Source organism: Calonectris borealis, chromosome 24 (genome assembly GCF_964195595.1).
Source record: "Calonectris borealis chromosome 24, bCalBor7.hap1.2, whole genome shotgun sequence".
Lineage (NCBI taxonomy): Eukaryota > Metazoa > Chordata > Aves > Procellariiformes > Procellariidae > Calonectris > Calonectris borealis.
Window position 1 is genome coordinate 6473768 of NC_134335.1, and position 24632 is coordinate 6498399.

Consider the following 24632-nt stretch of genomic DNA (forward strand, 5'->3'; position numbering starts at 1 on the left):
AATTAATCCCCTTATACCGCAAGGAAAGATTTGACTAAAAGAAGTTTAGAGGTTAGTCTGTTTTAATAGCATCTACCTAATTATCTCAAAATTTTAAAAGTGATTTTACTGAAAACTAAATGAAAAACATACCATTAGAGAAAGCATTTCGTCACATACATTCACTGTTGGCTACCCTTTTGCCTGATCTGTACCCACCCAAATGGCATTTGGCCCCCAATATTTAATAAGAAATATAGGCAATGGGCACAGTACTAAGTGGGGAAACAATTCATATAGTCCCCCATAACTTTTGCTGTGCGTTTGGTAAAAAGGGAGCGTTTCAGCTCGCCATGAGAACCTATTTAGCAAAGCCATGCTGTGGTGTAGGGATGGGAAAAGTGAGTTCTGGCTGCAAAAATGCCTGCAGGGAAAACACTTTGCCACTCACACACTAATATCTCCCCAACTCCATTATAAGAGTGTTTATTAAGGCGGCTGCTGCTTCTGATGGTGTCTTGAGATCTTTGGATTGAGGGGAAGATAGAAATCAACCAAGAGAGTTTAGTGGTTCACAAGTTTTGATGTAAACGGTCTGTCTGCAAGCTTCTCCAGGGTGAGAAAAATATTTTTCATTCTTCTTGTGCACAGCTGCTACTGTGGAGTCCTGGCCCTTAAGCAAGGCAGCCGGGTGGTTGTGGTACCAGTAAGTGTCCAAGCTCACCGGGCTACGGCAAGTACAGGAACACCGATGCAGCAGAGTTGTTCTTTGCATTGCAAGACTTCTTAATTATTGGAGCATTTCCCAGAAATCTGCACCGGACAGATGTAGTTCAACTTCAAATCCAGGTCAACTACTTCTTCATCTGGGATTACTGTTTATTTAGTACACGCATTTCTTCTCCGGGAAAGATGTTCAACCGTGATTAGGCTTACAACACTTAACTGAAAGTCCCCAACTTTGTTGGCTGATTTTTCACTCCAGGTGTCACCAGTATCCAGTTCTGGTTATGGAGAAGCATTGTCATTAGCGGGAGATAATTTGTGCATCAACTGCAAAGTAAACGCAGAGGCTGTTTGGGTTTCCTCTCCATTAAGCAAGCTGGGATGACTCAGAAAACTATTAAGAATGCTTTTTTATATTTCTGAGTTTGCTAGAAAGTTGAATAGAAATAAAGGTTGAATAGTCTATTAAGATTAGTACTGTATCTAGGCATTATAATGAAGTCTTTAAAAAATCATCATAAAGATTTACAGGATTTAAAGGATTTTTACATTTTTTAGAAAGTTTCCCTGTCTCCAGGCCTGGGAAAGAACTTGTTAATACACATCCTTTTGATAGTTGCTTTCAAAAAAGCGATGATGAGCCGATAGAGTCAGTCTTACCCAGCCTCTGTTGGGAAAGAAGGGATCTTCAGAGATATTCCTCCTGCTTCTGGATATACTTGGTAAATATATACTTAGTAGATAAAGAAGAGAGGCAACACGGAAAAAAGTTCAGTGATAACTTACGGTAGATGTTTAAACAGCAGCCACATTTTTTAAAAGAAATCATATTTTATGATCTAATTTAGTATATGTGCCAACCGTACACTCTCTTTATCTGGGCCTTTTATACAATAGCAAAAAGTAAAACCCCTAGCTGGGAAAACTCAGTATTATTTTTCAATATGTATAAAGACAAAGATAATTGTATCTGTCAGATGGCCGGTCTTCCTCCTTCCCCAGAATTTAGAAATTAAGAAATCTGACCTTCTCATGGATGTAGGAGCAGGCAGGGGAGTTTGCAAGCCACTGAGTCCTCTCCATCACAGATGCCACAGTATATAACCTGAGCAGGCTTTCTCTTAGGAAAAACTGAGACTTTTGTTCTTGCAGCCTTGAACAAGAGACTAAAAATGTCCCTGAAGAGAAGGTTTTTCCTCCAAGGCCCATTTCTACTTCTTTGTTCTTGTGCCAACATTTTTCATGTAGTGTAAATAGGGGACTTTTTTCTTCCCCCAGTGTTTACTCTCCTGATGTATTTATAGACAGCAGTCATAGTCTCTCCTGAAGTTCATTTTGTTAGACTAAGCAAGCCACAGTTCTTTCATCTTCTCCTGTATAACATGTTCCTCATTCCCCCATCTGCCTTACTAGCCCATCTGCTGGAGTGGGGCAACAGAGCATTTAGAAAGAAGCTTTCATCTTGTATGATACATTTTCCAAAGCCGTTTTAGAAACCCTTGTGGATTTCTAAGGATAAAAAAAAATCTTCCCCTGGGAAGTCTCTAGCTCTAACCCAAAAAGTCTAGATGGCTAAACTTGTTAAAGTTCTCACCAGCTATACTCCCATTGTTTGGCATCTGAACAAGGTATATCTGGAGAGGGTGTAGTCAGGGTCATTTAAGAATCCATGTCATCAGGCAAGTTGAAGAGGATGAGGCAGGTCTGAGATCCAGGCAGGAATTAAATCTGCAGGTCATGATGCAGCTTAACAAGGACAATCGGGATTAGACAAAATCCAGTAATCGCTTCCCAAGTCCATATCCACGAGGCAGACTCAAGATCAAGCTGGAGAAGTGAGGCTGGAGGTTCACAGCCAGCTAACCAGACCCTCAACACTCTTCCAGGATGATTCAGACACAAAATGGGTTCCCAGGGCTTGGCTTAAATAGAGCTCCTGGGTCTGTGGGTGGAGGCCCCAGGTGAAGCTGCTCAGGATCCGGAAGATTTATTAAGTGGCCTCAGGTCCCTAGCAGGGTGCTACATTGCTGCTTAGGTGCTGTGGGTAAAGCTTTGTCCCTGTAGCAGTCCTGTTTTTAGGCAATAGTAGGGTGTTGGCGTTTTTCTTCCCAAGTTCTGAAATACAATGTTTGCATAGTTACCCTATTTATTAAAAGCTTGTGGGTCTGGTTCAAAACAACAACTTACAATTTTGGAGGAGGTTGGATACTTTTTTTTTTCCCCCCCTTCCCCATGAGCTTTGAGTCATTACTCACCATATTTTCAAGTTTTTCCCCAATCTTTTATCACAACAATTAGAAAGTTAGACCTTTGAAAAGAAAAATGCAGCTGAAATTTTCCCAGAGGGTTCTGGGATTTTATGATTAAGGAAAAAAAACCTTTGCAGTGTTAGCAGAGTTGCATTGCTATCAATGTCTCTGGCATAGAAGACTGCAGTGTCCTGTTTGAGTACCTGACCCTGCAGCAGTGTGGGGCTGTATTGATTTAGATGTCATTCTGGATTGCATTCAAAATATTTTTGCAGAGGAGTTCTTTGCAGTTGGACGTGTCCTTCAAGAGGATAGTTGTCTCAGTAGAAGAGAAATGTTTACCTTGGTGACTGATTAGTTTAAAGGAGGGGATGTTTCGAAACTAAACTGAGTTTGAAAGGTAAGTATATTCCACCCACACTATAGACTGATACCCGAACGCCTTTGAAAACAAGTGTCTTAGGAGGCCAGTAGGTATTAAACGGAGTAAATGTATAGCAAGTGCCAAGATTTGTCAGAGAGTAAAATGCTTCCTTATCTCTAAAGCTGACAAAAAGAGAACGGTATCATCTGAGACAGCCATTAAGATTGAAGCCACAGCCTCTGCCCTGGTGCAGATGGCTACAAATGAAAAACTCCTGCTGCCAGCCAGACAGGAAAAACATGAAAATTTGCTGCACGGAGGAAAAGCACAGAGCCGCCCAGAGCAGGGAATTCTGGCAGATCCTGCACTGTGCTTCAGACAAATGACACCGGAGGAAGGATGCAGATACTGTAGGCTACGAAGAAATAACGTGTCAGTCTGCTTCCCCAGAATCTTTTAGTGAACAGAACATAACCCAATTATTTTGAGCCAGTCTCATTTTTTTTTCTTCTTTTTTTTTTTTTTTTTCTCGCAGGAAATACTGCTCGTTGTCAAAGCTCATGTGATGTTATTCAGGTGCACCCAAATGTTATGTATTCCAGGTGTGCCCAGGCACCTGGCCAGCTCGACCCGAAACAGAGGCGTTTTCTTCAAAGCAGCAGATTTACATAGTAAGGTGAGAGCATTCTTTCAAACTCAGTTATGACAGTACTTAACATTTCTCTGTTATTACAAAATTGTTCAACTGTTGCTTTGAACTCTTGTAACCTCAGCCTGCATACAGTGGAAAAATTTGGGATTTGCTTGCCTGAGCATGAGGCTGCAGTTCACAATAAAATATTTGCTGCAGTTCCAGCTGAGAGTGCTCGTGTGTCCTGTGTCACGTTAGGTTTGCTCTGCCTTGATTTTGCAGGGACTCTTCTGGAGATTTGTTTCAAGAGTTTTGCTGTCAAGAGTAGAATTGATATTTCCCAGTGCTCTAAAATCCATTTGCTGGGGAAGACTGTTTTTAAAGCTAATACATTACAGTGGGAGCTCAGGTAGGATCTGGGCTGTACGTTTTACCAAAGGATCCCAGAATTTGACCCCTGACTTTCAAAATGCTCTGAAATTTGTGGCTTGGTGAATTCGCCTAAATAATAGAGGACCGCAGTAATAGCAAGGGCATTTCTTACAGCAAATTTGGAGTCATTTTGATCAAGAGACTTGGCAGCTGCAGGCCCGTCCAACCAGTAGCCAATTTTTACACTGAAATGTCTTTTTTGCCACTGTGGTAAGATTGTCTTGAAAGTTACTATTTTAGTTGCTGAAGTATTTAGGAAGGCAAAGGAGAGGAATACACCTAAGATGACTAGGTCATTTTAAACTTCTCAGATCAGTCTGATAAGGCTGAATTCATCTCCCGAGTGAGTTCTGTTTCATTCAGGCATACCCTAATAAGTTGAATGAGCCACTTCACATCTTTGTGGTCCTCCTCAAATGCAAAAGGTTGTAATGAGACTTCTCCTTCTATGTTAATCTTTGTAATGAATTCCAGAGCCTGGCTCCCCTTCTCTGCCCTCTCCTCACTAATTCCCTGCAGAAACCTGCTGGCGATGCCTGTTTTCATTTTTTTTCTTCCTAAGTTTGGCCCTTAACTAGGTTTTTTTTGACTCGTTCACTTTCTGTTATAGCGGTTGCAGAAACTGTAGAAAAAATATTTTACAAAATACTACTTCATTTAATATAGAGCAACTGCAACACAGCAAAAACACATTAAAGGTGTAATAAAAGACAATTCAGTATTTCTGTAACACCTGCTGGGGTATTATCTCCTTTCATCGTCTTTCACCAGGTTTTCTTTAACAGCTGACATGTCGGTTGATAACATAAATACAAAATAAAAATGAATGAAAGAGCCCTCTACCGTACAGAATGCAGGCTTTTTTCACGATTAAATACTCAATAGTGAATCATGCAATTGTTGAAAAGCTATTGGCAAGCATTTGAGTCGAAGGCAGAAAAAAGACTTAAAGTGTGCGGTATTTTTCCTTCCCTTACTTTAAAGAAACATTTTCACAATGCAAGAACCTTTAATGAAGAGGACAACTTACGTAGCCGTAAACTCATTTGATTCTTATTTGTCGTTGCTGTACTACTTGGATGCTTTTTCCGTAAATTATTTCCTGCTCTGTGCCAGATGCTGTTTTCATTCACAATGAAGTAATAGTCCTTTGTGAGTGATATCACCGTATTATACCACAGCCCTTATTGTGACTTCTCAAATTTAACGTACTGAAATACATTCTTTGTTGGTTGTTTGGGGACTCTTAGATCTAGGGTTTGATTGAAGTCAGTCTGTAACAAAAATGAGAGAACAGAGCCCAGAGAACTTGGACACTAGGCAATTTGCAGAAAAACATGGAAACAAAAGAAGGGCAAAAAGGAGAAGTTTGAATATTTGATATATTCTATCTCTTCTTGTATAGACAGAGGAAGAACTTGAAATGAGACTTGTGTAATTCATTGTTTTTCAGGTTTTGAGGTGGTGTAGGTATTTAATTGCTGACCCTGCCAAGAGATCTACCCGCATGCCCGCGCTGGGCTGCTGCAGTCGATGCTGGATCAGCAGGTAGCGTTGGCCGGGGGGGACCTGGGTTGGCGTCTGCTCCTATTTCACCCCCTGCATGTGCTCCGGCTCTGCACCCATGCGCTAAAGCAAGTGTATCCAAATACAATTAATTTCTAGTTCTACAACTAGATCACAGGGCTAGGCCCTTCTAAACTTAGGCTAGAAGCTTTGCTGTTACCTTTTAGACATGTGATCTGTGGGTTTTATATCACGATGACACAGTTCCGTCCCTTGCCGGTGTAAAGTTTATTAAAACTTTGTGTCGGTGTCCATGTGCATAGAAATGAATTCTCTTGAAGGGTTATGTAAAGGTATATTTTCCAGAAGACAGAATAAGTACAAGGAATCCAGTTGAGCTACTTAAGGCTTGATCGTGGAAGGAGCGGAGCGCTCTGAATTTTAAATGCAGGTTAGAGCACTCTGCATCTCCCAGGTCCGTGTAAGGTTGTCAGGGTGTGTCTGTGTGTGCACAAGCATAAATTGATCCAAGGACAATTATATATGCTTATTTTTTTCCCCTTAGAAATAAACTGGTAATTCTGAAAAAGTGAGATGGAAGATGTTCCTTTGGAAATTGGTAAGTAAATATTGGTTTAACATCTTCGCTAAGTAAATGCTTTTTTGGATAGCTTTTTAGCCGTTCCAGTCAACAAAGGAGCTGGCAAACCGTTCTATCGTCCAGCTGTATTTTCAGAAAGTATGGAAAAGGTCTTGTTAGACTTTTTAACAGAAAAGAGGGAGATATTTATAATACCTGATAGAATATTGATGTATTTAAATGTGCCAATATAGGACATTTTGAAAAATAGAAAACGTGGTCAAATTTTGCCCTCACTGTAGTCCACTGAGACTGCACCAGGTAATATGTTGAGGAAAAATTTAGCCAAAAGCAGTTCTGAGGGAAGCTATTAAAATGCAGATAAATGAAGATGTCTGGCTGACCAGAAGAATCTGTATTCATGTGGCGAATGTTTCATTACTCATACTGCAATGCTTTCTGAAGTATATTTTTGTATCATCATTTCCCATTTTAAATTCAGCTCTTAAATCCCAAAAGGGAATTAAGTACCAGCCATTTGCATTTTAAAGGGAAAACTCAAACCTCAATAGAGTGCTCTACTTAAGACTCCTTTTATATAACTTGGCCAATGAGCTACATCTCGGTAGAGACCTTAGGGAGTCAACCAAATGACTGAGACAAGGCAGGAAAACGTAGACTTGGAAGAAGCCTTGTAATTTGCTTCATAAAATGCAGAATACGCTGGTATCGGTGCGAAGCTGTCCTGCCGACTGGTGTTTTCATTATCGTGGGGGAAAATGCCTTTATTGTTGGGGGGAAAAAAGGGACCTTCAGCCTTTGGCAAAGCAGGACAAGAGCACAAGCTACTCTCTCCGTGCGCGAGGGAAAATCATAGTAAAAAAGTTGTAAAATAAAAAAGAGCGACTTTTAATTCAGCCCTTTGCAAGACATGGGAAAAGACAATCAGAAAGTTACAGGAGAAGCAACATGGCTTTTGTTAAAACAAAGATCTCTCGGGGGCTGATTCATCTTCTGAGGAAATGTGATTCAGGAGAGGAATCGAGGGGGCTGTTCTTCCCCTCGGGCCACAGGTTTGCGGGTGGAAGTTGTAGGCGGTCCACTCCTTCCCTTGGAGACGTTGGGATTCATCTTCTACTCAGATGTCCCAGTTCCTTTCAGCTGTGTCTTGCTGTATGCCTTTATTCAACTGAAACAGACTTCAAATACATGTATTTATTTCTTATCGCCAAGAGAACCTATATTCTGACTACTTGCTGCCTTAGGAGCTTGAAAGCTGCGAAAGTACTGCTACTTCTCATTTTCTTGCGGCCCTCCAAAGACCTGTATGTTTCAAAGGTTATAAAAAACCCGGTGCAGAATATGAAGCCAGTCTCTTAAATGAGCTTATAAATAAATAGTACTAGAGAGCACTGTCTGTATTTGGGGCATTTAGAAAAGAAGTTGTAGAGCGAGGTCTGCAAATGTGAATTCCTGTGCCTGGAATTCCAAAATCCCGCTGATTTCCCCCTAGGCGCGTTGAAGACTAGGCTGCTAATCAGCGCAAGACCCTTCAGCTCCTTCCCAAAGTGCGGTCTGGTGGCAGGCACCGGCGGGCAAAGCTGCAGGTACCTGGTGCACAACTCCCTTGTCTCCAGGGTGTGCATTTCAAGAAACTAAAATAAATATTCCTGTGTTGACATAAGAATGAATGAATGGGTGGTTGGGAGCCATGAGGCTTCTAATGATGATTGTAACAGGAAATGTACCTTAATGTTTGTTTAAATAGTATGGTGCAAACTGCAGCTCTCTATGCTGATATCAAATTAAAGTGAGTAAGGAGGGGATTTTTGGTGTGTTGCTTTTAAGTGCACCAGAAAAATAAGCACTTAAAAGTATCATGCAGCTGATGGAAAACAACAGTTCCCAGTAATAAAGCTTTGCTGTATCAGACGTGACATGTCTCCTAGACATTTTAAGATTCCTTATTGTCTGTTGCTCTGTCATAAGTTACTTCCTAACACACCCTGTTGCTTGCAAACTGAGTAACCGCACAAACAAGCGATGGGGGGGGGGAATAAAAGGCATCTTCAGTGTGCCATAAAAGAGCTTGTTAGCACAGGTTATTCCATGATGCCTGATGTAACAGGCACTGAATCAGGCCTGATTGCGGAGGGAGGGGTAGATTTTTTGTTGTTGAATTGCACTTATCTTCAAAGCTGCTGGAAATGATTCTACGTTTATTCAGCAGGACAAGTCCTGAGGTTTTTATATTTGATGTTGTTCATTGCCGTGCCGTTTGTTAAGATGATTTGGCTTTTAATCCACCAATGAATACTGAATGAAGAATTCAATCATGAATCAGATCTCTTCTTTTGCTTGCCAGTAATACAAGCCATTTTTATTTTCTATTTCAGGTTTCTTTTACAGTACAGGACAAAAATAAATTGAGTAGAAAGAAGTTAAAATTGTTCCTCTCGAGCAACTCTCCTGCATCAATGCTTAATCCTTCCGTTATGTGTGATATCATTAATCATTCTACTCTAATATTTGACACACACATTCGTGGGACAAATTCAGATCTAATATAAAAGCTGCAATAATACTGACTTATGTGGAACTGCAGCTAATTATAACATATTTGAATTTTCATCTTTCATGAAAGACCTCTATAAAATGAACAACCTTTCACACTGTTGAAATGAGACTGTCTGAGTGAGACCGGCAAGCAGACGAGGGGAGAGGAAAGAAACGTTGTCCAAGGACAACAGGAGAAATTTCAGCATCATAATGAGCCAATATCTGTGGAAAATATGCTCGGTTGTTGGTGGATTTCTTTTAATTGTGTTTTTTTTCCTCTTTAAGCTCTTACATGGCTTCTCTACCCTAAGTTGCACTGCTCAGCTTATTTAAGTTGGAATGGTTTGGTTGCCTTGATGTATCAACGACTGATCCTGCCATCTTCAGAGACTAAATGACACTTCTGTCTTCACAGGTGGACGAGAAGAGATAAAGATGACAGGACGCCTTCAGCCCATTGTAGGAAGATATGACGATGCAAGAGGGTGAGAGTTTACTCAATATTTTCTGCAGCCTCTCCTTCCTCTCTCCCGGCAGTGTCTTGACTATGCCTTTATTTGTCAAGACACCCTAGACCCCCTGCCTTTGGGGTTCCATGCGTCAGGTTAAGTGTTTGCTACAGCTCTTTGAAGAAGCGTCAGGCGTTATTCTGCCTTGAGATCCTGCCAGCGCCCAAAACCTCGCATCCATCTGGAGAGAGAAAATGAGCAGCATAAATACCCAGTTTGTATATTCTGAAAACTGACGGTTAGCTAAAAAGGTGGTTAGGCTGCCTTCTATTTTTGCATTTGGGATCCTAAATCTGAGTGTGGGCTCATTACTCTCTTGAATTATATATTGGAGGTAATTTCCTTTCCTGGATAGTGAATCCTACAGATGTGCAAATCTGTTCCAAAAAGGATTGCTTGTATCTTTCAGACGCTGCATTTATCTTGGGTAGTCTTCCTCGTCAGACAAATTGTCCAGTTAAATTCACCGTGATCATTGGTTTTGCTCTCCATCTAGAAAATGAGAGGAGATCGTAGACTTAGGACACCTTCCGGATGCTAAGATTCATCTGCAGAGTACTGAAGGAGCAGCGGCTTCCTTGAGCTCTTGTTGTGCTAGCCTTAAGCATCCTCGATTGATGTGTTTTTCATTTTCCAATGCGTTGCCATCTTTTCTGTGCTGCTGTGCTTCAGCAAAGCAGTAATGTTTCTAAACCTAAAAGAAGGGGTTATTTTGAAGTTTGCAGTTATGGTAGAGTTAGCATTAACGTTACGATAGGTTCCTTAACAGTCTGTTACATGCTGTAGACCAGGGTCGTGCTGTTTGAGATTAACATAGCACAAACTGCTGTTTAAACCTCCCCCCAGAAAAATCTCAGAATACCTGCATGAGGTTATTATGTGAAAGCCAGATTCAGACACAGAACAGAGCAGTAGGAAGATGGCCATCAAGAGTTAAGGATTCATCGATACCATAAAGGGTAGACTTTTCCTCCCTTCCCTGCCAAGCCCTTTTAAAGATGTCTTTGAGTAGAAACAGAAAGGCTTGTTGTCCACCACTATTTACTGTGTCACTTCCTTTTCACAGATTCCTGAGCTGTTTTTCCTCATGCCTGCAATTACTCCTTTTATCCCTGTTTTTAAGGTACGACTCCTCTTGCAGTGCATCTGTTCTTATTTATTCTCCAGCCTTTCACTTTTCTTCACTTCATTGTATTCTCATAGAAATCACCTTTCTTTTTTTAAACTCCTGTCTGCCTTGCATTATCTTTCAAGGCCTAGAAGGTCTCTGCGTCTTTTCTGTTAACCTCTTTCTATGGAACATCTTCGTCCTCTGTGTATGCCTTATATCTTAAGCCCAGTTTCTTCAGCGGGTTCCTTCATCTCATTGCTGCTGGACTTTCTACACCTTGTCTGCAACGTGTTGTCCTTTTGAGTTGCAGATGGAAGACTGAGTTGCAAAACTGCAGGAACCCTAGACCTCCTCAAAGAAATTTTGCAGCCAAATACAGATGTCCAATTCCAGAGCACCTTGGCAACTTTCTGATGTTATTCATGGGTTTCGGAGAGGTATTATTTCCCAAAGGCACTTACATAGCTGGATGTTGGATCAAGTTTTAGTCGGCCAGTGAAAGTTTTGCATTGCTTTACGCTCCTCGTACAGCCTTGTTAACAGATAGAGGTCTTGTCCGAAGCGCAGTATGGCTCGTGATGAGTTGTGGCTGTTAACTATGTATCATTCATGCAAGTTGGGTGGTATATTTTTTTCTAGAAGCACTGTTTAGTATTTCTTATATTGCTGAACTGTGCCGGAATAAGGAGTTCTCTTTACTCAAGCCCACCACGTGCTGTAGTCATTTTCTAAATTCAGTTTACATTCTACCTCCTAAAACCAAGGCTGACTCAGCTCTACCTCTGCAACCTCTAACTTGCACGTACCTGTCATGCAGAGCTAGTATGAATAATATGATCCACCATTTAAATCTTCAATCAAGTTTTTTAATTAAAAGAGCTGTGTAACATTACCATTCACAGGCTAGATCAATTTTATGCTTTAACTTGTGGAGTTTAAGAGAATGGTGAGAATATTCAAAGACTTTCTCACTTCTGTGAACTCATTCTCCAGGTACTGGCAGGATCTCAGCACATCAGTTTGCTAAAGTTGCTGCTCCCAGTGACTTTAATGGTACCAGACACGTTCCTCGCTGACTTCTGTTTGCCCTTTTTATCAAGACTTCAACATTGCCCTTTCAGGACACGCTTTTGCAATCATAAATATGCTCTTTCCATTTTCACAGTTGTGGTCTTGCAAGTGATAATGGGCAGACATGTTCACTTGAAACATTTCTTACAGGATAAACAGCAGCAGCCGAAGGTGAGGATGAGATTCTCAGTGCTTCGTTAGTACAGATGTGCTGGGAAAAGTCCTGGTACCAAGCATATAAAATGGGATTCTTGGAAGGAAATGAAAGCTGCCACCTACCTAACAGGGTTAACAACAGGAAAGGTGTTCCAGGGAACGCCGCAGACTTGCAGCGTTCATTCAAAGTGGTTCTGTTGTCACAGGCAACAGATAACTACCAGTTCTCATCTGGAAAATATCTACACGCTGCATTAACCATGACCATTGCGAGTGTCAACATACCTGCAGTCGCGTAACCTGCCGTTCCTGTGTTGACTCGTACTCATCTGAAAGCAACCGTCTCCAAAGCTTTCCCCGCTGAAAGTGTTTGGCGTTTTTCAACTGCTAGAATCGCATTTGTGTTTTGCTGGAGACTCTGTCTCCATCTCCCTTCCTCCCTGCCACCCAGCAGCCACATGAATTCAGTTGCGTACAGAGCTCTTGATGACCACCAAGGAAAGAACGAGGTCTGGTGGCTTAGAACTTTTTTTTCTGGTGACTTTTTTTCCCGGGGAGGACTGATCTCTATATAAAGGGGAATCGGTTATTCTTAATGAGTTCCAATTTTTATTTGTTGCTTGTTTTTTCGGTAGTGAACTGAGCAGTGGTGGTCTTGCCTTTGAAGCGGAATACGCTGTGTTGCAGCCTCGCGGCAGGACTTGGGCTCTTACACGTTGTGTGTCTGCAGCGTAGCACTAGGAGAAGGCTACGTTACTGGAGGTGAGAAAGAAGCTGAGGTCGTACCTCGTGCTTATCTGTGAGAATTCCCCAAAAGTCACCGGATTGAAATTGCTTTTCAGAAAAACGAGGATAACGCTGTTGCAATCAAGGCTGCCTCAGTAAAAATACTCCAAAGTGAATCAAGTGTCTGTTTGGTACGTCATGCCTGCGTATGGGGATGCTGCTTGCTTTTGTGTTAACAGCCGCTGTCCTACCGTAAATTATTATATCTGAACACGCTGAGGCAGAGGACTAGGTGTATTCTGGTGGTACTGGTGGCACCACGTGGCCGTGGAAATTCAGACTCTGATGAGGGCCCTCATGCTTTGCATGCCTCTGTACTTAGACTTGATTGCAAGAGGTGTTCGGTGACCTGCATCCAACTGCTTCAGTCTCTGCTCTGCCCCAAAAGTCAAGTCTTCACATACCCAAATTAACAAGTCCTTTTTTTTTTTTCTTTCCCCCAGCTTTCTCACCATCCTCCAAATGTGTTAGCTCATGGAGGGGTTGTAAAAGTAAATTAATACTCACCAAGCACTATGTAAGTATTAAGTATTCGAAATGTATTAATTTATAGAGCGCTTTAAATGCTGTATAAATTCAGCCTCAAATGAAAGCCCCTATCCAGAGATTTATAAAGAGTTTGTACATTATGGCCTGGTGAGAAAAAAATACCTCCTTTTTTAAGAAAAGTGAAAAGCTTAGCTCAGAATGTCCTGTTATTTACTCTTGTATTCATATTGCACAATAAAATATTTACATTAAAATGTATCAGTTTTCAAAACGAACTTGTTAACTCCATTTTCCAACTGAATTTGGCGAAGTTGAAAAGAAAATTACATATGTCAGAGTACTGCAGTAAGAGAGATTTAAAGGCTTTCAAACAGCATAAAAAAGAGACTATAATAAGTGACTAGTGGACCGGTCAGCTGTTTTAATTAAAACTGGGCTGCTTATTGATCTCTTGTACAGATTTACCCCCATCTGCAACATTTCAGCAATATTCCCTTCAACCATTTCAGAAAACGGCGCTTGTGAGAGACACTAAAGAATATGGAAGTTGAGAATGGAAATGTTTTATAATGACGCGACATTTTGTACAAAGATGGGTTTTTTTTATTATTCCTTTTTATAAGTAATGTGGTGAAATTAAAATAGCGCCAATGCAAATTTGGCGCAATTGGTTTTAAAGCCAGAAACGTGTCCTTAAATAGTGGCACCAGCTGTGGCGGAACATCTGCGCTAAAAGAAACCGGTGACGCGCTCCGGTCGTTCAAAAGAAACCGGAGGCACGGCTGTTTCACACCGACCGGGGTGCAAACTGGAGAAGGTGATGATGATGATGATGATGCATCAGGGGGATATGTGCCCATTGTTTAATTAAAGTTTACGGCGAGCTTTGCTGTGTTTACACGTGTGCTGTCATCTCTTCTAGGTGGTGCCCGGCGAGCACCCGCCCTCGGTGTTGGTGGTGGGATGGAGCAACCTGTGATTGTTATTTAACTGTCTTTTATGGAAAAAAAAAAAAAGAAAAAGAAAAAACACAACTCTCTTGGTTTTTATTGCAGAACGAGGGGCTCGGAGCTTGGTGGTAGCACCATGGGTGAAGGGTTTTAAGAAATCAGGGATAGATGTAGAGATGGTTTTCTTTTTAGAGTGGGAAACCTCGTTGTTTTCTTTTTAGATGAGGAAACCTCTGCGTTTTCCTTTTATTACCCCAGGAACCCCCCTCCTCGTCGTAGTGGCGGGGAGAAGCAAGGAGGCCGGAGGGCTTTTGGTCCACGGACCCCCATACAGCCTGTTAGGCTCTCGATGTGAGGAATTTCACGTGAGCTGTTAATTTCTAAAATAAGAGAGGGGTGAAAAATCCCCCCCGGGGTGTTTCCCCGCCCCGCCTTTCCCCTCAGGGCCTCCCCGCCGCCTCTGCCCTCAGCTTTGGCCGCCATTTCCCGGCGGGGCAAGGGCAGGGCGCTTTCCCCCCGTGGGCGGGGCAGCCTGCCCCGCGCTTCCTCCTATTGGCTGGTAGCGGGGAAGGGGGGCGTGGCTCCCTCGCCCAGACGTCCTTACTCACCCGGGGGCAGGGGCGGCCTTCCTTGGCGGCGCGGCGATTGGCCGCCAGCCGGGGGCTGCGGGTCGTCACTCCTCCGCATCTCCGCGATAGGGCAGGGCGGCGGGGGGGGCGGGGCCTCGCGAGGCGGCTCCCGACGCGCCGCCGAGGCCGCAGTAGCGCTTGGGCGGCGGCGGACGACGGTGGCGGCGATGGGCTCGGCGCTGCGCTTCCCCCTCCTGCTCCTCCTGGGGCTCGCCGGCCCCGCGGCGACGCTCGCCGGCTACATCGAGGTGGGTAGAGGCTGGTGGGGGGGGGCCGGGCTTCGGCCGTTGGGGGCGCGCGGGCGGCCGTTGGGGGCTCCGTGCCGCTGCCCTTCTCCTCAGGCGGCTGAGGTAGCGGGTGCGGCCCCGCTCCGAGCGGGCTCTCCCGGTGCCGCCCGCGGGGGCGGAGAGGGCCGGGCATTGTCTGGAGGTGGAGGAGAGGCGGTGGGGAAACCGGGGTCCGGCGCAGCCGAGGTGGGACTTTCTCGGCCATCTTACTGGGGTGTTTCCCCCCCTCCCCGGGGCAGCGAGTTAGCGGGGGGCTGGGGGGTGGGTTTGCTGCGTTATCGCCGGGGGTCAACCTGCAGCTGGGCTGCGGTTGTGAAGGTGGAAGATAAGCGGCGTGTTCAAGGTGTCTCTGCGTGCATGGAAGGACCTGGAGGTTGACCGGCTTCTGCGAGACCTCCTAGGGATAGGCGGTGATGAGTTGGTGTTTTGCCCTTGTTTTCAGGAAAGCACTCCAACCAGATACCGCAGGTCTCTTATCTGGCCAAAGATCGCATGGTTTAGCAGCTTCATTTCACTGGGATGCTTGGGGTTTTTTGTTTTTTGTTTTTTTTTTGGAGAAGTGACCTCTGCATTCTTGGCACGGTAGCAAGAGCTGTGAGCTACAGATTGGTCTAGAAGCTTAGAAGAGTATTAGAGGGCAATTTCGTCGAGAAAAGCCCCGGTTAAACGAATCCATTTGGTTGCTATCCGTTTGATAGATCCCGAATAAATCTTTGGGTTTGAACTGTTACCTTATCTTTCGGAGGGGATGCTTCAGCCAAGTGTAAAGGCTGTGCATTTAATATAGAAATGGCTGAGATGCCACAATTCATGTATATACACACACGTGTGTGTATATACATGTGTATATATACGTGTGTGTGTGTATATACATGTGTATGTATATGAATAGATATTACATTTGTATTTCTATATCGCAAGGTAATTGGAAGGGGGAAAGTCTAACTTTATCCCTAAAAATAAAAACTTCGTGTAATCTAGCTTTCTAAACGACAAGATGGATAGGAAAAAAATCTTGTTGATTTAAAAACTTCACGCTATAGCCTATCAATTAGAGTGAAACAGCAAAACAAAGAGCAAAGTACATGCTGAGCTTCAAACATGGCACATAAATAGAGTTTAATAATCTACACCTGAATGTTGTTTGGAAATGCAAAACGGCTACATCCGTCCTGTATAGATTCTGAGTTACTTAGGGATGGATAAAGAACAGGCTTGTGGCTACTTGTAAATGGCTTGATTTGGCAGTTTACAGTAAAATTTAACAAGCTTGGTTAGGCAGAACATCTACCTCGGTGCGATGCAAAAACCTGAAGCCCTAAGCTGGCGGTAATTACTAACTGGCAATGAGCATGGTTCTTCAATATTTTAACGTGTCCTGTGAAATTAGTGTAGTCAATGACTTTTGCTGATTCAGCTGCTATTGGGAAATAGTATTGCATCTGCTTTGTACCAGTCCTTCTGTTAAATTTCTATAAATCAATGGAACGTGGCCATAGTGGTCTTTGGAAAAACTTGTGTGGACGTTCTCTTGCGGGGAAGATAACTTAAGACTCGGTAGGGCTGCTCTGAGGGCGCCGAGCTGATGCCAAGATCAGGTTACGTGGCATTGCCGTGGTGGTAGGGGACTGTCCTGGCTGCTCGGCGGTGGCCGCGCTGAATCTGATCTCTTGCACCTGTTTGGAAACTCCTCCAGCTGTAGGTCACTTCCTCTGCCGTATCCGAGACAAATTCGGCTGCTATGCACATCCCCTCTGGAAGCTGCTGCTTATGGACATGTGCTACGAAATGCCAAGTCGGAAAACAAATCTAGCTGTAATTTTATTCCGAAGCCTTGTCTCCATCTGATGAAGCAGATCCCAGGATTCGCCAGTCACAGGGCTGGCAAAGGGTTTGGCACACCTCGGCACCCCAGGAGGGGCTGGCAACTCCAGAGAATGGGGGTGTTGACCTCTCTGAAAAGGATTAAAGTGAAACCGTTTCTGCCTCATTCTTCTTCAGAGGGTCACAATCGGGTTGGTTTTACAGGCTGGGGGTTCGTTCCTAAGCTGCAGCGGTCTAGGCTTCACTGACAGGAATCGGTACTAGCGTGGGGTTATGTTAGTGCACCGGGCTGTCCTCGGTGCCTCTTTGACCTCTTCAGCCGTTCCCGCAGCAGAATTTGCATCCTCTGAAGGCACGACAGCCACCTTAATCTCTGACACAAAATGTCAACTGTGACATTTTAATTCTGATTTTTGCTGCATCCTCTCCCATTGTCTTGTCTGTGGGGGGCTGCAGCTCTCGCGTCTTCATTGCTGCCAGATTTTCTCAAGAACAGTATCTTGATGCAGAGCTTAGGAAGTGAAATGGTTACTTGTTTTTTATACTGTGATCGTTACTGAATGGTATCAGGTAGTGTGATGAAAAATAGGCAAGCGATAGATTTTTTTTTTTAAAGAATAAAGATGACGTTTGAAAGTGTACTGGAGTTAAGGAAAATGCGTAGCAATGTCTGCAATTATTAGTTTAGTTGGATTGGCACGGTCCCATTAGGTGGATTTTCTTTTGCTTGATTATCTTAGCTACCAGTCCCTGTCCCTAGAACACCCGGTAATCTTCTTATTGACTACAATTTGTTTTTCTTTCTTTCCTGCACGGAGGAAGGGGAGTGGCAGATTTTTTTTTTTAATTATCGGTAGATGAACCTTTGAATAGGGCGTTCCCAAGAGCTTGTTGTCGGTGACAGTCAGTCTCCCTTTCAGATCATCATGTGTTGATGGCAGATAACCTTTGACAATCTCTCTTCCAAATGGATTTAAATAGAAGAGCTTGGAGAAATCATTGATACCTAGCAATCAATGTTTTTCTCTTCATAGTAATATGTGTCTTAGGGTTGTGTCTGAATTCGGTGACTTCTGTGTTTTGGTTGTGAAGTCCCCGAGAACTTGAAATAGAACACTGATGCCAACTGGAAAAAGAAAATAAATCTATTCTAATTTGGTTTGTATTCCAATGATAAACTACTTCGGCTGTGCCCTCAAGGCCTCTAAAGATGCAAAGTTTCTTTTTTATCACTTGACCTTTTTGTATAATCAAATCTGAGGCGATGCAGACTTGATATTGCTTTTTTTAATCACATTTGGTTTTAGTGGTCTTTTTCCAAAGCTATCTTGAATGCTTATGTCTGTTACCCGGCTGTTTCAAATGGCGAGGATTTGAGGTGAGAAAAACCAGTGTTTTTTACAGCAGGACTGTGCATTTCATGTTATTATTTTTGTATTGTATGCTTAAATTCTCACCGACAAAAATATCAGTCTTGTGCCATTTCTGCAGACCTTGGGGACTTCTAATTGCCTGCTGCATTGAACAAAGAACTCCACCTAGGGGAAATTTCCACTTCTGTGTTGAAGTCCTGAGTAGAAACAGCTCAGTAAAATTCCAGCCTTGAGCCTGTGGCCTTTAGTTTGCTTTCAGTTCCTAAAACTTCACTTCCCAGCAAGTGTTAGGAAATACTCTTTCACGTGAAAGTGATTATATGCTATGCCTGAGCCTCAACAAAAGCTTCTCTGAAGCAGAGATATGTATAAGGAAATAAAGCAAATCAGATGGACATCTGATAGGGCAGAGAGGCTCTGGAATTTCTGCTGCGTTGTAGAATGCCACATGAAGGTAAGCTCTGCTCTTTAGCCTTCAGCTCTCCTTGTTTCACAGGTGAAATATTTATGACCTCTCTTGAATGTTATTTAGGCATTAATATCTCTACCAGGGATTAAATGATTTTTTTAATATGTTCGTTGCATCGCCTGAGAGTTATTCAAAACCTATTCTGTAGGTGGCTTTGGCTGGATGTGAGCTTTATTAGTACATACTGCTCCTCCTTCGGCACCTTATAGTGCAAGGAAGGATTAATGCACTGTCTGTGTTCTATATACCAGTTATGCTTCTCTCTAGATGTTGCTTGTAAAAATTCTGCCTTTGCTTTTTTCCTATGTGTGTGTCTTTTGGAGGCGTCTGGACTCAATCTTGTAAACATAAGTTATTTTGACTGCAGCATCTGCTTCTACAAATGTACTTAAATCGTAACCTTGTTCTTCAGTTGAAAATACAAGAGAAATACACTCTCTCTTTCTTGTTCGAATAACAAAGGCTTTACCCCTGTTTCTACACTTTGGCATTTCAGACTCTTCTCGTTAACTACTTAGGTTTTCTAAATTGATGTAATCCTTCAGATGCTTGCTTGCTCTCATGCTACTTATGTGCAGTAAAACTTAGTGTCATTGATTTTTAGTTCATGCAGTCAGCACCTCTGAAACATGTTGTTAATTTAGAATGATGCTCGCTCTTAATTGGGATGCTTCAAGTACTTGCAGTGGCCTAGAAACCATTCTGTTAAGGCTTCTAATTCGGAAGGGTACTTGAACTTGGAAGATAGCCCCTTTTTTCTCCAAGAGTGTTGTCTGCACGCGTAATGGGCTTTCTCTACTAGCAGCGAGTTCGTCACGGGCAAATGGCATATCCTATCATGGGTTTTATCTTACTGTTTACCTTAAATGGAGTCCTTAGGGCACTTTGACTATATTAATTTTGTAATTTCCATTGCGATATTTTCATCTTCAGCTTTTTCCTTGAAATGAACTTTAACTTCTGAGAGGCGGTGCACAAGGAAATGTGCATTTTTGGGAAAAAGAGTTTGGCTGGGTTTTTTTAGGGTAATTTCTTAACGTTAGATTTGCACTTCTTTTAATTTATGAATCCCTGCAACTGTAAGCCGGGATGTAGTCCACATGTAGATCTTGCATGTGGGTAAGACTTTCTGGTTTTTTTAACTTGTTCAGCACTAGATTTACTACCTTCACCCCCATCTGCCTTCTCAGTTGGAGTTAAATGTATATTTCTGACTGCGCTTTCTCTAAGGTCTATTACCTCATGCGAGGACATGGAAAATCCCCGTACAAAAGAAGATAGAAGTCAAATTCACCTTCTAGCATGGCGTTTAAATGGTCGATAAGTTCTAATGCTTGCTCCACAGTCTGATTGGGTTTGTGCATTTGTAAAAGTTTACGTTCCAACTTTGAATGATCAAAGTACTAATGTTCTGCAAATGGTGTTAAACCAATCTTTCTAGCAGCAAAACATAGCCTGCTTGGCTTTATGTAATCGGGTGTCCACCTGATCAGAAAAGCATGCGGCTGAGCTGCTTACTAGCACTTCATTTTGAAGTATCGCAGCGGATGTTTTCTATATAGCCGGTGGGGGAAAAGAATGCGTTTGTTATTTTTGAGAGACCAACCCGTATATATTTTAAATGTAGTTATAATGCTTTGTTGTCATGTTTCATGCTGTCAGCCACACTTGTGTTCTTGTACAAATTTATACATTGCAGACGTTCATTTTGGTGTGTCTCTTTAGCAGCGTGCTAGTCCCTCTTAACTAGTGTGCAGAGTCAAATGTTGCCGCTCTTCGTGGCATTTGATGTTTTATTCCGCTTTCCGTTTGGTGACAACAGAAAGTCGAATCACATGTTTGTTCTCTGTGTTTCGTAAGGGAGAGAACTGATGGATGAGACATGGTCCAGAAAGTCGTCTGTTTTCTGTTACAGGCAGACCCGATTCCTGAACGTGTATGTATGTATTTCTTCATCTGTTTTAGAGATCGAGACTTGATCTCTCCTGGCCAAACCGGCACAATAGTCTGTGAGGGCGGCTGCTGCTGCTGTTGGGCTACCGTGCTGTTGGCGTGCTGACTGCGAGGGTGATGGCTTCACTTGAGGTGGTTTTTTTCCCCTGCAGATTTTTCCTAAAGATGACTATGTCAGGCCTTGCAGTAACGTCTTTCGGGGGAAGTCTTAGTTTTCAAGCCTCCTGAACAGTGTCTGGCTACAGAGTTTAAATTACTCTTTGCAGGTTGCCTTTCTGGGGGATTCCTCCTCTAAACCTTTGAAAATTTCACCGGTTATTTCAACTACTAGGATGTCCTGTACAGGTGGGCAGTACGGCAGATTGCTGTGGCTAGACAAGCCCTTTGGTTTATGAAGCGGGATCTGAAGTTGTTACTCCATGCAGTGCCTGAGCTTCAGAGAAGTTTACAGAGGAGACGAAATCGATAATTGTTTGGCTCGGGTGGCTTTTCTGTGTTTTGAGACTAACTGAAAATCATTATGAAGTGATGACTGAGTTCAAGTTTTTCAAGTCACCAAATATGAAAGGCTTAGAAATGGCCATTATAATTTAGATGTAGCCTGAAAAAAACCCCAAAAACCCACAGAAGGTGGGAGCTGACTCTTCTTTCCCAGTTGTCTCGGTAGAGCTTCGTGTGTCTTAGCTCTGGGGTAAGGCACTGAGTCATCGGTAGCGCTACGGTTCACCTGGACTATGTACGATGTGACTAATACGTGGTATCATGCAAAGGGGCAGCGTGGATGGTAACTGTGCTTCAGCACTCGGATTCCAGGCCTTGGCTCAGTGACAGGGATGCATTTAAGTAATTTCATACAGTAAGCTTCTCTCTAACAAAATTACAACAGTCAAAAGTGTCTTTTGATTCAGGTCAAGGACAGAGACAGACACACAAGCACAGAGAGATGGCTGGGGCCCTGGTTTCTCCTTACTGTAACAGTAGGTTGATACTTAGTGAGGTTTCCATTTAAGAAATCTCCTTACTGACGACTTCATGTTTAAATAAAAATAATGTTTAACCTTGAAAGTTCCCTTACTCATTTAGGTCTTTTTTCCTCCGACAGACATGTGCTGCTTAGGTTATATTTTCAAATGTCTGATATGTTCTGAGGTGTTGGTCAGCGGTTTGGGTTTTTTAATTCTTGGAGTAGAGAGAGTTTTATTGTTCTGTTAACTCTACTATAACAGGGGCTTGCATTTTCTCACGCAGCTGCTGTGCTTGAGTTCTTTAATCTGCCACCTCAAAGCACCAAAATAGTCGGTGAGGAGACCTCAAAAATCGTCTTCTGATGATGTTGTTGCAAAGATGAAACAGCGGTTTGGTAAATACTTGGTATTTTCCAGGAGTTGCCCTATGCTAACTTCAGTACTGAGATGCTTAAATCAAAAGCCAAACATTTACATTTTTAATCTTGGGGTTTTTCTTTAAAGGCTCTTACGTTACGTTTAGCTCCAGCTCCCTGCCGAAAGCTTTGTCCCTTTTCTTTTGGATTTTGGGTTGATGAATCCCGATAGTTATGACGTCACTGCGTAGTGTGAAGTGACAGCAACAAAAAGAAAAATCTTGCCGATACCATCTGTTAGAATCAACATTATGCACTCATGTTAGATTTCAAGCGGATTTGGATTGCATATTCACAACAGAAGCTGGTCTCTGCTTAGACCGTATGGTAACCTCCAGCGTAAAGCTTTTAATCACCAAATTCTCTATATGGTTTTGGACTTGGCACGACACGTTGCCAGGTCTAAGTTAAGTAGTAGGGTTTTTTATCGGTGTTTAATCTTTTCCCATTCATATTGGACTAGTAACGTGCCAAAAACGGTCCTAGAGGAATCTGCATGAATTCGTATAATTCACTAATACCAAACGCTGGTTGACTTCTTACGCTGGTAGTCTTACAATAATTGTGGCCTGAAATAGAGAGGGGCAGATTTGCTTTAATCTGCTAAGTATTCCTCTCAAAAGATTAAATGCAAAATGTTGATTCAAACCTGTGGTTTGAGTTCCCAGTGAGTATATCTGCATTTGAACGTGAGTCTTTCTCTGCATAATTTATCAAAGCTCTTGCTGAAGACATTGAATTTGATGTCTGTTTCGTTTTACGCAGCAAGATCACATACGCGTTTAGAAACCCTAAAGAATGAAACAGTGTCAGGATCCAAGCTAAGCACGTTAGCCTGCGTAACGGTCTTGGTCAAAGATTGATTCTCAAGTGTAGAGTGTGGCAGTGCTCATGCGCGTACTTAAATGTTGCTGCCTGTCAGAAAAAAGGGAAACTGAGAAATTGTTGAGGGTGCACGTTATCGTGGAAACCAGTTATTAGTCTTGAATGGAGCAGGATGCTCGCAGTTCCCATTTGACTGTTGGAACAAGATGAAGTGCCTCTAAGTAGTTTGAGTTGCAGGGTTTCAAATAACTGCTTCATTTCCAGAGTCTTTAAGTAGAGCCTCGTAGCCTCAGCGCTGGAAACGTCAAGCAGTGGAGAAGGTTTTTTTTCTTGGTAGCCAGCCAAAAAAAGTTGGGGTTTTGTGTTTGCGATGTATTGGTGTGTTAGAGCTCAGCCTTCGGACACGAATGTACGCGGTGCTGCGGCCTTACCCGGGCAAGAGCCAGACCCCGGAAGAGGCCGAGTGAATTCTCGAAGGGGGTCGCGGAATGAAGTTAGGGTGTTCTTGTTGGATGTGTGAAGCTTGGGCCTGGGGCAGAGCATCGTGTCACAGCAAAAGAGACACACTGGAGGCTTTAAAAACAGGGAAAAAAGTGTTCCTGCCCCCGTCACTCCTGATAAATGCTGTCTTGTTCAAATTGCATCAATACTTGCTCTGCAACAAAGCTAGTCAGTATGTGGATATTCTGTTTAGGGCAACAGCCGCTTTCTCGGAAGCAATTTAGCAATAACAAAGGCAGGAGATGAATGGCCTGCCAGAGTGCAGGCTTGATGCAATGTAATATTTTGCACTGCTGTATCCCTGCGTTGTCCGCAGCTGGCTTTATGGTCTGAATCACAGCTTGTGATTTGCTTGGGTCCCTCACCTTCTGGCTACGTGCTTAATGCTTCTGGGTTTATTGGTCTTTTCATTGTATGCACGTATATATTTGAGTTGGCGAATAAGAACTTACGCTAATCACAAGAGCTGAAATCTATTACCTACGTTTGAATCCATAGTACTGTGTTTTATGCATAGTGTTTTAGATAAATTAATCCTTCATTTTAAATGCTTGCATCTTGCTTCAGAATGTCTTCGTTTCTCAGGTTAAGAGGCAAAGAAATAAATGTTGACCGGCTGGTCACCTCGAAGTCCTTTTGCCTTCTCTCCCTGTCCACCAGGTCCTTCGCTCAGCAACGGTGGCTCCAAGGAAGACTAATGAGAAGAGCTGGATTCCTAATGTAGCGGGGCTGTTAAGATGGCAGGAAATCTTCTTTCAAATTTGCTTAAATGTCAAATCCGCAATACAGACAAAAGGCATTTTGAAGTTGAGGCTGAAATTCCTAGGTTTGGAAGGATTTGTTGCGCTCAATTATATTGAGCAAGCTTTTGCAACTTGCTTCATGTGGGAATTAGTGTGATGAGAAGAATGCTTTTCAAAGTATAACCGTATGGGAGGTTTTCCACAGTGCATCTATAGCATGTTAATTCCCTCTTCGATTGCTGGGCACTGATTAGAATGCATCATTGTAGTCCTTTTGTAATAGATGCTGATGTATTTCAAGAGCATTACTGTTCTGAAATGGCCGATGTCATACTCTTTAGTCGTGTGTATGCAAACAGCTAAAGTGGCTGCTCCAGAGAAGAATATTATGAAGACGCCCACAAAACTTTGGGCTGCAAGCTTCATCTATACTGTAGAAGAGAAGAAGTAGGAGCACTGCTTTCTAAGACTCTAAATGGCCTTTTGCTTCAGGCAAAAGCAAAGATGACTTGACTTCATTTGCCTTGCTGTCCTTGGTTTCAATTTGGC

At 42.8% G+C, this 24632-nt stretch overlaps 1 protein-coding gene across 8 annotated transcripts in view; it reads left to right on the forward strand.

Annotated features, from left to right (window-relative positions):
- The first annotated feature begins 14804 nt into the window (after positions 1 to 14804).
- Positions 14805 to 24632, forward strand: part of APLP2 (amyloid beta precursor like protein 2) — a 48022-nt gene continuing 38194 nt past the window's right edge. For 6 of the 8 annotated variants that reach the window (XM_075173061.1, XM_075173053.1, XM_075173054.1 and 3 more), the window contains exon 1: positions 14821 to 14975. In XM_075173061.1, the coding sequence (XP_075029162.1) occupies positions 14895 to 14975 (81 nt within the window). In that variant the 5' untranslated portion in view covers positions 14821 to 14894. Of the gene's footprint in view, positions 14976 to 24632 lie in introns of all 8 variants that reach the window. The other 2 variants (XM_075173059.1, XM_075173060.1) reach the window with 2 other exon arrangements.